The sequence below is a fragment of the Stigmatopora argus genome, chromosome 4 (assembly GCF_051989625.1).
Source record: "Stigmatopora argus isolate UIUO_Sarg chromosome 4, RoL_Sarg_1.0, whole genome shotgun sequence".
Classification (NCBI taxonomy): domain Eukaryota; kingdom Metazoa; phylum Chordata; class Actinopteri; order Syngnathiformes; family Syngnathidae; genus Stigmatopora; species Stigmatopora argus.
Genome location: NC_135390.1, coordinates 6,621,436 through 6,634,725, shown reverse-complemented (window position 1 = coordinate 6,634,725; position 13,290 = coordinate 6,621,436). Strand labels below are relative to the sequence as shown.

The 13,290-nt window shown below is 39.2% G+C and overlaps 1 protein-coding gene across 5 annotated transcripts in view; it reads left to right on the top strand.

Annotated features, from left to right (window-relative positions):
• Window positions 1-1,217: 1,217 nt before the first annotated feature.
• bckdhb (branched chain keto acid dehydrogenase E1 subunit beta) overlaps window positions 1,218-13,290 on the top strand; it is a 38,156-nt gene continuing 26,083 nt past the window's right edge. For 4 of the 5 annotated variants that reach the window (XR_013300126.1, XR_013300127.1, XR_013300125.1 and 1 more), the window contains exons 1-5: window positions 1,218-1,611; window positions 2,596-2,673; window positions 4,715-4,783; window positions 10,512-10,645; window positions 12,718-12,873. Coding sequence is in view for 1 of the 5 variants with exons in the window: in XM_077599591.1 (XP_077455717.1) it covers window positions 1,416-1,611; window positions 2,596-2,673; window positions 4,715-4,783; window positions 10,512-10,645; window positions 12,718-12,873 (633 nt within the window). In the remaining 4 variants the exon portion in view is untranslated. The remainder of the gene's footprint in view (window positions 1,612-2,595; window positions 2,674-4,714; window positions 4,784-10,511; window positions 10,646-12,717; window positions 12,874-13,290) is intronic. The other variant, XM_077599591.1, reaches the window with a different exon arrangement.

Sequence of the window (13,290 nt, the reverse complement as noted above, 5' to 3'; positions counted from 1 at the left end):
TACTGTATGATTGTACATGTGATGCATAGAATTTACGGCAAAGATTGTGAGACAAAATGTGTAGTAAATAATTTTGTGTATTGTAGTCTATTCACGGGCAGCCTGGCGCCACAAGTGGTTAGCACGTCAGCCTCACAGCTTTGGGGTCCTGGGCTCAAATCCAGGTCGGTCCACCTGTGTGGAATTTGCATGATCTCCCTGGGCCTGTGTGGGTTTTCTTCAGGTACTCTGGTTTCCTCCCACATTCCAAAAACATGCATGGTAGGCTGATTGGACACTCTAAATTACCCCTAGTTATGAGTGTGTGCGTGGTTGTCTGTGTCGTATATTATATAAATTCAGCTGCCAATGGGAGTTAGGATGGTTTACTTTTTCACTTTGACATGTTTCAGTGTAGTACATAGAAGTCACCACCACCACAAGATCACCCCTAAGATTTGTTCTACTTTGGCAGCAGAGTGGGTTAACCTTATGATTACTATAGACAAAACAACAGGTTACAGATATTCTTTTGAACATGCAAGGCTAGATGTCTATTGTGCATGGTAAACTAATGGGGAAAGGCATCACCACTTGCCAGTCATTTTGTGTCAGAGCCAATTGATAAGACTATGGGCACTGGTGCGTATCAACATATACTTTAGTAGCAGGTTTCTCAATTGTCAAATTATTTTACAACAATTTGGCTTGTCATATGAGCCATAGATGCAGTAATATCTCATCCCATCTAATTTTCTGAACTGCTTTATCCTCGTTAAGGTTGCGGGGGGTGCTGGAGCCTATCCCAGCTGACTCCAGGCCAGAGGCGGGAGACACCCTGAATCAGTGGCCAGCCAATCGCAGGGCACAAGGAGACAGATAAACCATTCACACTCGCACCCACACCTAGGGGCAATTTAGAGTGTCCAATCAGCCTACCATGCATGTTTTTGCAATGTGGGAGGTAACCCACGCAGGCCCGGGGAGTACATGCAAACTCCACACAGGTGGACCGATCCTGGATTTGAACCCAGGACCCCAGAGCTGTGAGGCCGACGCACTAACCACTCGCTCCACCGGGTCGCCGCAGTAATATCTCGTCATAAAATTATTTCAATATTATTTTCCAAATGTTATTGTCCAGCCTGAATCATAGCTACGCAAATGCGTTTTGTTGGAATCCAAATCTATCAGTAATTCAGATATTTAAGGGTATTACAGTCACTCACTTGAGTTCCACTTCAGTAAAGTCTGCCTGAGAAGTGTCCCGACATATGATGGCTGCGAAATCCTTACGCCACTGACACTGCAATTAGATATCTAACATTATATATGTGATATCTGCTATGAAATACCAACATCTTTTTCTAGACATCGATGTCCTAAATATACGATCTTTGTAGTCTGGTTCCGTCTGATCCCCGGTCACAACAAAAATGGCGGCTGTAGCACGGCTTTTGCTTCGAGGTGTACACTCAAAACTTTCTGTCTCCGGTGTATCCACCGTACCACAGAACACTTTTGGGCCAACGTTGCTTAAACTGTCATCGAGCTGTGACCCCCACGCGAAAACACAACGCAGACATGCTGCACATTTTACCTTTCAGTCCGACCTCGCTCCAACACAATATGGTAAGTAGCTAGCTCGTCAAGTTTATCCACTTTGGGTCGGAGCAGCAAAATAAAACATCCATACAAGTTATTTTTTATTTGTCAGCATGGTGTAAATATTGTACAGCAATTTTTCATTTAATTTATATATATGTAAATTAAGACAAAACTGGTCCATACTTTTTTGTGTTAGAGTATTGGATTTTCAGGTTACGTGGTATATTAACTCCAATTTTAGGATAAATAACATTTGCATGAAAAATATCACATTTAAAAAAATATTTTGGCTCATCGTGGGTCAAACGTCATGACTTCTATTAGCTGGATCGATTATATATGGTTGTTACTTATACATGACTAGGTATGAATAAAATGATTGATTGGTTGATTGAAAGTAGTACTTTTTAAAAATTATTTTTCCAAGACAAAGATCTGTTAAGTCTCCACACAGTTTATTGTTGTTCTTGTGGATACTTGAAGAGAATTATCCTACTTATTTGAAAACATTTAAAGAATACATGATTTTAATAAATAATTATCTTCAATGGTGAACAAGTCATCCAAATTTTCAACAGAAATATTTACCAAGATGTGTGTTGTTGAAGTAAATAATGGTGGTATTAACATATTTCTTCTGTAAGAATTAGTTATTAAGTAATCATTGATTAATTTTGCATACCCCTTATCCTCAAGTGTTGCAGCTGGAATGGAAGCTCAATTGGTTCCCAGCTAATCGCAGCGCACAACTAGACAGACAACCGTTTGCATTCACGCGCATACCCAAAGAGAATTTATGTGGGAGAAAACCGGAGTGCCCGGGAAAACCCACGCAGGTCTGGGGAGAACATGCTAAGTCCACACAGGAAGTCCATGGGTGGGCTCAATTTCAGGGTTGAACCCTCAATCTCAGAACTGTGAGGCAGATGTGCTAAACACAAATCCACTGGGTTGCCATAATATTGAGTATTGTTTCCTCAACTTATTTGTATTTGTACTTCTTTATAGGACCCACCGAGAAGATGAATTTGTTTCAGTCAATTACAAGTGCCTTGGACAACACTCTTTCGAGTGACCCAACAGCAGGTATGTGTTTATCTTAAAATTAGGTGTTAATTCTCTTGTTTTGATATTATTACCGTTGATTCCTTTTCCCAATAAAGTCGTTTATTGACTTATGATCGTATGTACATATGAAATATTCAGTTTATGCAACACCTCAATGGGAAAAATTCATCTCCTGCTACGAAAAAAAATCAGGTTACAAAACGCAAAGTTTCAAAAATTCAAACATCGCCTGAAACGTAAATAAACTTGTAGAATCCTGTATTTTATTTTGATTTTTGCATGATAGAGTTGCTATTCCCTAAAGCCTCGTTTGCCTCCCACTGGCTACCTCCCAACGCTCCACAGGGCTCCCAATGGCATGGAGGGAGATGCGTTTCTATGATGCTTTTTGTGTATTCTGTCAGTGATCAGAATTTATAGGCGTGTCTGTGTCGACTGTCAGTCCTCCTGTCGTCACTTGCTAGTGTTGATGCTTTTGCGCTTAGCATGAACCATCCGAACCAAAGTACAATTTTGAAGGAAAAGCCAACGTTTCTCTTAGTCTGCAGCAGAATAGTGCAGTATTTCTTTTTGAAAAAAATTCCATACGCATGAGTTTGTCTGTTTTCAACACTTTTTCAAACAGATTTCAGGTACGTATTGATAAGAACATCATCAAAATGACTTTACGACACCTTTCAAGTATTCTATTGCTACTTGTTCATTCTGAAAGTTGAAAATAATATTCACCCAGCTTCCAACGTAATGGTGTGCAAATTTTATAGTAGTTGTCGGATACTCGTATACAGACGCTCCCCTACTTACGAACATTCGAGTTACGAACAACGGTACATACGAACATGTCTGCAAATTGCGTTTATGTCGAAAAATGTTCGTAAGTTCGATTTTGTATTGCGCGCCTTTTTCCGAGTAGTACTTCTTTCCGCTGCTAATACCGACGCCTGGCGCTGTGAGAGCTCAGCTCAGCCAGCATCTACCTTCTTCTGCCCACTTCGTTGCAATCCGGAAGTGCGTGAATGTATCTCCAGTGCGCAAAGAACCTTTTTCATTTTTATCATTAAATATCTCGTGCATCCATTATTCAATATGGTTGGTGAAAAGCGAAAGACTTCTATTGAGGGAGGTGCAAGGAAGAGGCAAGCCATTTCATTTGAAATGAGTGGCAATAATAACGAAGCTTGATGCGCGTTGCACGGGAATACAACTTGAATCTTTCGCCCGTCAGTACCATTTATAAACATAAAGATCGAGCAGCAGGACCCAAATATTGAACGTTGCACAAAGTGTGCAAATCGATTGAATGATGCCATACAGTGCTACCGCATCATTTATGATGAAAAAAAGAAAACTGCAATCGTCATTAGATAGCTTCTTTCGGCCAGTTTCTAGTAAATCTATCTCTCTCTAATATATGTATACAGTACTGTATGTATTCTCTCCATTGTATTAAATATTTTTTTCAGTACAAACCAATGCGTGTTACTTATACAAGCCTTAAACATACAAATGCACTTATATAAACCTTCAATATACTTATATAGGCCTTAAATATAAATTATAATACAAAATATAGCACTGAGCAACTTACAAACAAATTCAACTTATGAACAATCGCTCGGAACCTAACTCGTTCGTAAGTAGGGGAGCGTCTGTACTGCAGTTACAAAAAATTGTACAACTTGTTAGACCTAAATATGCTGCCAATTAGTCATGGAGAATTTATGTATACACATTTCTCACCATGTACTCCACACACTTGAAATAAGCTCCGAGCACATATCTTTTGATTCTTTTAAACATTAGCTGCATCAGTGAAGTCAATGTAAAAAAAAATGATTGGAATGCTACAGATTTCTTGTTTTACATCTTTTGTTTATTTTTCCATGCTTTTTTTGTGTGGACCTTTTTTACAAAAGCGATGTATCATGCTCAAGGTTTCTGAACGACTTCTATTTCTTAAATTTGGCCACATCTCTCTTGGTCAAAGTAGGCAGACCCCATGTTGTCACTATTTTCCCTTGTGTAACGCCTAATGTAACTGTAATGTATTTTTTCGCAGTTATCTTTGGGGAAGATGTGGCTTTTGGAGGAGTATTTCGATGTACAGTGGGCCTAAGAGACAAATATGGTAAGATGATGCCTGCACAATACTTTTTTTTTCTTTATCATCGAAAAGCCCCTTTGTTACTCTACCACAAGATGGCAGCAGAGTTTTAAACCCCAACAAACTCAATTTTTGCGGCTCTTGAAACTGTTCACTGTTCACCTAGAGGACCAAAAGGACCCTTTTGAAACAGACAAACAGAAAGCTGATATATGCTTTATGGACAATACCAATGTAATTACATACTTTCAGTTCCTACTCACTCTGATGATACTTGAATGAACCTTGTTTACTGTACAGCTGGTATTTCATAAGCAAAAGAACTAGCGCATGTACAATGTAGTTAATCATAGCAATGACTAAAACACAAAGCTTAAGCACACTATCAGCACTGTGATTTCAAATAATGTTGGAAATTAGAACATTAAAAAGGGGAAACTAAAGTGTTTTGTTGAGTCCATTTATATTTGTCAGTCAAGTGTGGATTGTACAAGAGGACTACATATTATTAACGAATGAGCCGATTTAAGTGTTTTATTTATTGTTTGTATCACCATACACCAAAAATGGATACCAGTGTGAAACGGTAACCCATACCAATTGTCCAGTTCTAATATACAGTATTCTCCTACAATTCGTCTATGCATTGGAAATTGTATAAGGCCCATGACAGATGTGTAAAGACGCAGCAGTTGCTATGCCTGTGAATGGACTTTTCACCAGACTGTTGCATTGCAGGTTTCCATGGCAACTGTTGAAACAAGCGTAAGGCACGTCTATCAACAATTTATGAAGTTTCTGTAGATTTAACATGACAAAGTTGAATGTTTCATTTGTGTATGTTTGACTAGAGTCCATAGGGGGTCAGTTCAACAGTTGTTTATGTCTTCTGAATTATGAGTGTGCCACTAAAAGAGGCATTTGATTATTTGTCATAGTATTGAGAAACTTTCAAATAAAGTATGATACTGAAATAATATAAATGTAACACTTAATTTGGCTGCTATTGTTTTGTGAAATGAAGTCAGAGATCTAAAACTTGTACATAAACAATGAAGAATTTTCCTCAAATGTTGTTCATTCAATGAGTGGCTAGTAGTGGTGCCTAATAGTTAGTTAGCAGGCCCGCCTACCAGTTTAACCCTCATCTCTGTCCTTCCTATGTGCAGTTTAGATGTTCTGGCTGTGCCTGCGTGGGCTTTCTCTGGGTTTACTCATACATCCTAAAAACATGCATGGTGCAGTTGAACACTCCAAATTAGTCCTAGGAATGAGATTGTTGATTAATGGTTGCGTGTCTCCTTGTGTCTTACGATTCAGTGACAAACGATTTAGAGTGTCTCTTGCATACTGGCCAGTGTTGATTTAGGGTTACATGGGCTAGGCTCAAGCACCCTGTGACCTTCATAAGGGATAAGTGGTACAGATGATGAATGATGAATTGTTCATCCTAAAATGTACAGTTTTATCACAGCACAATGCCACATATGAGTTTTAATGTCGCATGAGAATGCCTTGCTGACTGCATGAATGTCTGTCAGCGTTCTTGCCTTTGAATTGATGGTCATATCCCTACTATAAGCTGTATCCAAAGGCATTTCAAACAATTTGGCAGTTATCCAACTGGCCTCACAACTTCAGACCACAGGTGACCACATGAATCCAGAACCTCCAGATCCACCATGTTTTCCGCCAAGATAGTTTCAGACCAGCCACCTGGACAGTTCTTTCGAAAAGATTTTTGCAAAACTAAAAAACACCTGCATCAACTGTCATTGAAGCTCATGTGAATTCTTGCTGTCTTCATGGGTATCTCGATCTGACTGCATTTCATCGTTGTGACCAAGTTGAGTGGGGAAATGCTTATGTCTGTTATGGTCTGGCACAGTTTCCATTTCACTGATGAATCCGAATTAGGGCAGATTGATAAACGTTGTGTGCAACGTCATTTAGGTGAGAGATTTACCAGCTCCATGATTGTTTACTTCCATTATCAACGTTGTGGATCAAGCGGCAATATCTTATGTGCAAACAAAAACAGGTGTATTTTATTGATGCTATTTTGAGTGCACGGTGTCATGACGAGACCCTCCCGACCTATTTTTGTTGAATTCATCCACAACCGTCACCTGCATGATAATGCATGGCTCAATGATGCAAAGATCTTTTCACAAATCCTAGAATTTAAGGCGTATTCATACCTGCCCTATTTGGTCTGGAAAAAAACTAAAACATCTGCGGAGCGGACCATTTGGTGTGAATACAAACCAGTGAACTCTGGTGCAGACCAAACAGCCGGTTTGAGACCAATACCCTTCCAAGCGGAACGTGGTGCGGTTCACTTCATGAGTGAAAACGACCACACCGTGTATCGAACCTAAGTTGAAATCACACGCCTATTTGCACATAACAGGCTCCCATAGCCACAGGTGCAGGGCTGCAAGCAGAAGCTCCACGATTGTTTACTTCCGTATTTTCACCCAAACGGTTTTGTCCAAAGATTGAACGATATTTGCACATGCATAGGTTATTGTCTAATCCTGGATTGCTAGCAAAAATTGCACTCTGTAGAGTAACTGCACCAAAAGAGTTCTGGACCAAATGTATTTTGGTCTGGGCCAAAGAAAGCAAACTTCAGACTTTCCTGGATTGAATAGACTTTGAAAAACATCGCAGTTCCTGCGTTGCCATCATACTAACGGACATGTCCCCAATTGAGCATGTTTGCGATGTTCTTGACTGGTCAATACGACAGCCTGATCCACTTTCTGAAAACTGGCAGCATTTTTGCACATATATTAAAGAGGTGTGGTTGCCCTATGTGAGGCAAATGGTGGTAGAAGCACTCTTACATTTAAGAGTGGTCTTTTATTGTTGCGAGGCTAAAGCACACCTGTGCAACAATCAATCTATATAATCAGTATCTTGATATGCCACTCCTGTGAATGGGAAGAATGTAGTTGACTAACCAGAAAAGCTCCTACACAGATTTGTGAACAATATTTGAGGGAATTGGCCAACAGCGTTTTAGGAAATTTTACATCTATCAGTCCACCTCACAAAAATGGGAGCACAAACAAATGTTGTGTTTCTGTCTTTGTTCAGTGTAGTATGTTCACTTTCAGTTGTAAAATGCAGTTAAGTATTTCTTTTAAATATTAAGCTTAGTAAAAAACATTAAAGTAATAGTGTTGTGGATCCTTTCAGCTCTAATTGGATAAACAAACAACTTTTTGGGTATTTTTGTATTACAAAACAGAAATTTCCTTTCCAAATAGAAACACTTGATTTATACCTATATCTCATGATGACATTCATTGAAAAATAGTCTTAAATTATACCCTCTTTGCCTAATGTATTTTCAGTTTATTATCGGGCAGTTGGATTGTTTTTTATCCCCTCATTTTTTGCTTTTTATAATGTGGAGCCTCAAATCAATTGGGCAGTAGGCTTTGCCTTTTGTTTTCATTGACGTCAGAAATGTTGACCTTTTGGAGAGGGATCATTATTTTCCATCCCGTCCTTGTGTACAGTGACGAGCACAAAGCTGTTTTTATCCCCTCTCACTAGTGAAAGGAAAGAAAAGGAGTACACCTCTGACACCTGCAGCAAGTATACAAAAAAGAGGTTAATGCAGGGTAAGGACTATATAAATGGTTTTCATGGTGTATCGGTCACAGCTTCTTTACACTGCCTTTTTAAATTGCTGACAACTGCAAAGAATAAGCATTTTTAATGCTACTGCATACTACTGTTAATATTCTTTTACAACCCTAAATCAACATGTACAATTATAGAAGATAAATCAAACATTTTTGCCTTATCATGCTGACAATTTTTCTTGGAATGGAGGAATAAGCCAAAGCACCCTAAAACAGAGCCTGGTTGAGCACAGTGAGAACATAGTTTTATTATACACATTAAGACTTTTCATCCATTTTGTCAAGCTTATCTACGCTTGGATCACGGCAGCAGCAGCTTCAGTAGCAAAGCCCAGACTTCCCTCTCCTCCACCACTTAGTCCAGCTTTTCTAGAAGGATCCCGAGGCGTTCCTCTGTTTTCAGTGTGTGCTGCGTCAACCCCAAGATCGCCTTCCTTTGGGATGTGCCCGGAACACTTCAACAGGGAGGCATCCAGGAAGAATCCTAAGCAGATGTCCAAGTCACGTCATCTGGCTCTCGTGTGGTGGAGCAGCGTCTCTATTCCGGCCCTCTCCCGGAAGACTAAGCTTCTCTATTTATACTATTTAACACTAGAAAGTCTAAAGCAGCTTGACCCATAGCTCGTAACCATAGGTGAGAATAGGAGAATACATATACTAGCAAATAGAGAGCTTCGTCTTTCGGCTAAGTTCCATCTTTACCACGACAAACCGATGTGGATGCGTCACCATCACTGCAGAAGGCGTACCGATCCGCCTGTCGATCCCCTGTTGCATTTTCCTTCACACATGTATAAGATCAAAGAAATGTATACGTCTACTAGGGGTAATTCACCCAATACTCCTGGTACCGAGAGTCCCCGAGGGATATGGTCGAAAGTCTACTCTGAGTCTACGAAACGCATGTAGACCGAATGAGCGATCTCTCACAGTGGCCCGCTTCTTCCTATAGTTTGAATTTGCTCCATCACCAATAATATAAAATAATTATTATTATTATAAATAATAGAAAATGGATGGATTTTTAAATACAGACGCTCCCCAACTTACGAACGAGTTAGGTTCCGAGCGATTGTTCATAAGTTGAATTTGTTTGTAAGTTGATTTAGTGCTATATTTTGTATTATAATTTATGTTTAAGGCCTATATAAGTATATTGAAGGTTTATATAAGTGCATTTGTATGTTTAAGGCTTGTATAAGTAACACACATTGGTTTGTACTGAAAAAACATTTAATAAAATGGAGAGAATATGTACAGTACTGTATAGAGAGAGAGAGAGATTTATGTATTAGAAACTGGCCGAAAGAAGCGATCTAACGACGATTGCACAGTTTTCTTCTTTTTTTTCATCATAAATGATGCGGTAGCACTGTATGGCATCATTCAATTGATTTGCAAACTTTGTGCAACGTTCAATATTTGGGTCCTGCTGCTCGATCTTTCTGTTTATAAATGGTACTGACAAGTTGTATACCCGTGAAACGCTCACCACTCTCACGAGCATCAACCTTCGTTATTATTGCCACTCGTTTCAAATGAAATGGCTTGCCTCTTCCTTGCAACTCCCTCAATAGAAGCATTTTGCTTTTTACCAACCATATTAAATAATGGATGCACGAGATATTTAATGATACAAATGAAAAAGGTTTTTTTGCCCACTGGAGATACGTTCACGCACTTCCGCATTGCAACGAAGAAGGTAGATGCTGGGTGAGCTGAGCGGTCACAGCGCCAGGCGTCGGTATTAACGGCGGAAAGAAGCACTACTCGGGGAAAAAAAATAATAATAATTGGACTTGCGAACATTTTTCGACTTAAACGCAATTTGCAGACATGTTCGTATGTACCGTTGTTCGTAAGTTGAATGTTCGTAAGTAGGGGAGCGTCGGTAATACATAAACAATGGAAATAAACACAGACCCGTCAGTCGGGTCCAGGAAAAGAGGGAAAACACTATGCCGAGTCTGGCATGTGTCGAATAGCCAAGTATGAGTATGTACTTCCTTATGTAGCTTGATAAATGCTGTTTTTGAAGATATCCATAAATGTACCATTTAGGTATATTTTTCTCTTACTGTCACCACTAGGGAAAGATCGAGTCTTCAACACTCCACTTTGTGAGCAGGGGATTGTGGGATTTGGTATTGGTGTAGCAGTTGCGGGAGCTACAGCTATTGCTGAGATCCAGTTTGCTGACTACATCTATCCTGCTTTTGACCAGGTATGGATAAAACAGAAGAAGAAATGATAAAGAAAGTATACATTTTGAGGACAATCCCTCAGGATTTTTTTAGGCACCGCTCCGCTCCAAAATAGAATATTTTCCTCAAAATTCTGCAGAAAACACCTCTGAAAAAGTAAAATTATGAATTAAATGTTTTAATCGTGATTCAGTCCACAGTTAATTTGCGATAAATCAATTTTTTAAATTGATTTTTTTATATGTATACATTACAGTGGTACCTCTACATACGAGCTTAATTCGTTCCGGGACTGAGCTCGTATGTCGGTCTTCTCGTAGCTCGAACGAACGTTTCCCATTGAAATGAACTAAAAACAACACACTCGTAACCGAACAAACACATTTTTATTAACTTGGATTAATATATACAGACACACTCAAACATAAGTTTAATGTAACTTTACACAAAACTGAATTCTAATTTTGTTTTAATTTTTTTTACCTTCGTTCCCCAGGTTAGCTGTTTGCCACGCCTCCACCCTCACGTTCGCTATCGATTGGCTGTTTGCTGTTGTATTCCCTTCAAAATATTCCGAAAATGATGCACACAAATGTCCTCACAATAGGATAACGCACGACCACTTGCCAACGCGAAGTAGTCTTGAATGAGCGATCGCGGGAGCTAACAGGCTAAGGAAGGAAAAACAGGAAATGCAACAGCTCAGCCTACCCACATATTGATTGTGGGTAATGAAGTTTTATTCTGAGAAAGGGTGCCATTGGCTATCGGTGTTGTGTGCACGAGTATACTTTATTACCCAGAAAGCCCTCTTTTTTCCCCGCGCATGCGCGTTGTGCGTTTTCTGGTCCATGTGTAGGAGAAACTCGTGTGAAGAAATCGTTCAGTGCTCGTAGATATCTATTATACACAAAAGAGATGTGTCAAAAAAGACAGTGCGCTACAATGATAAACAGCCTCTCATGTCATGGCTACCTGGCTTTCTCGCATGTCGAAATTTTTCTCGTATCTAGAGCTAATTATTTGCTTGAAATTTTCCTCGTATCTCGAGCATCTCGTAGGTAGAGCTGCTCGTATGTAGAGGTACCACTGTATAACTTTTAAATCCACTTATTAAATCAGGAGTCAATTACCTTCCATAATTCAAAATTAAGCCCCATAAGAAAAAGTGTTGGTCAAATTTACTGTAGTAAGTATGGTAAGTCCTTAGCACGTCCACCTCACTCTTCTGGGATCAAGGGTTCAAACCCGGGCTCCAGCCTTGCCATGTGGAATTTTCACTGTGCCGCCGCAGGTTTTCTCTGCAATTTTCTCTGCCTATAATGTACAAGTAAATGAGTAGTAATATGTTACAGACAGAGCTGTCAGATACTATAAATCTTCCGTAGATTACTACGCCATGTTTTACCCAACTAATAGATACGCATTTTGTATCAAAACGCCAAAAAAAAAAAAAAAAATAATCGACCTTTTTTTCAGCAATTTAAATGAAAAAAAAATTAAAATGTTGTAAGTTATTGTTTTTACCTCACCATTTTAACTTGCCATGACGATTAGTTTTGAAACGCAACAACATATTTAAATAAGTTTTTATAATAATAATTCAAAGAAGTTTTGACTTTTGCACGTTGTCCAGAATCAAGATTTTTCATTACGCAGTTGTCGTAGAGAATCGTGTTGAGAAATCGATGATTGAGTTTGGCATTAACCTTCAAAATAATTGCTCAGCCACCATTATTTTGAACATTAAGTACTACCGTGCTGACTTCCTTTTCAAGGACACGTGTGCAATCTAATCTCATCACTAGGAAAAAATGTCACAAAATCTATAAATTTTCAATACCCACTATGAAATATGCTTTTTGATGTTTGGCAGCTCTTATCTGATTTATACAGCCTGCTTAAAACTGCTACCTCAAGAGTAGGGGGAAAAATCGGCACTCCTTTCACTCAACTTTCTATTCAGAGATGCTGTGCACTGTCTAAAGTAAAACCTAGTATTTTTCTTTTGCAACAACCTTTTGTGTTATTTGTCTATTATATCTGACATGGAACATTTTTTGTTGAAACTAATTTAACTGGTCTCTTGTAGATTGTCAATGAAGCTGCCAAGTACCGCTATCGCTCTGGCAACTTGTTTGACTGTGGAAACCTCACGATTCGTGCTCCCTGGGGATGTGTTGGCCATGGATCACTTTATCACTCCCAAAGCCCTGAGGCATTCTTTGCCCATTGCCCTGGCATTAAGGTGAGCCTTTCATCACCTTAGTATGTACTTATTATATCTCTTTAAATGTTACAGTAGATTAGTAATAGATCTGAATCATATATCACTAGTTAATAAATATCAGCGACTCAGTATTTGATTGATTAGCACGTTCGCCTCACAGTTCTGAGACGAGGGTTAATCCCGGTGGGTTCTGACCTTCCTTTTTCGGAGTTTGCTTATTCTCCATCTGCCTGCGTGGGTTTTCATGTGTGGGTGGTATTTCGGCTACTGTCGGTGCTTAGCGTTTGCCACAAAATGCTCACAGCTGCTGTAAAATGACCCTTCAATAAAACATTTAATTATGAAAATGCCCAAGGGAACATTGGTGGTCATAAATGGTACTGCAAGCAGTTTAAAAATATTGACGAATGCACTCTTTGGGCTGCTAGATAAGTG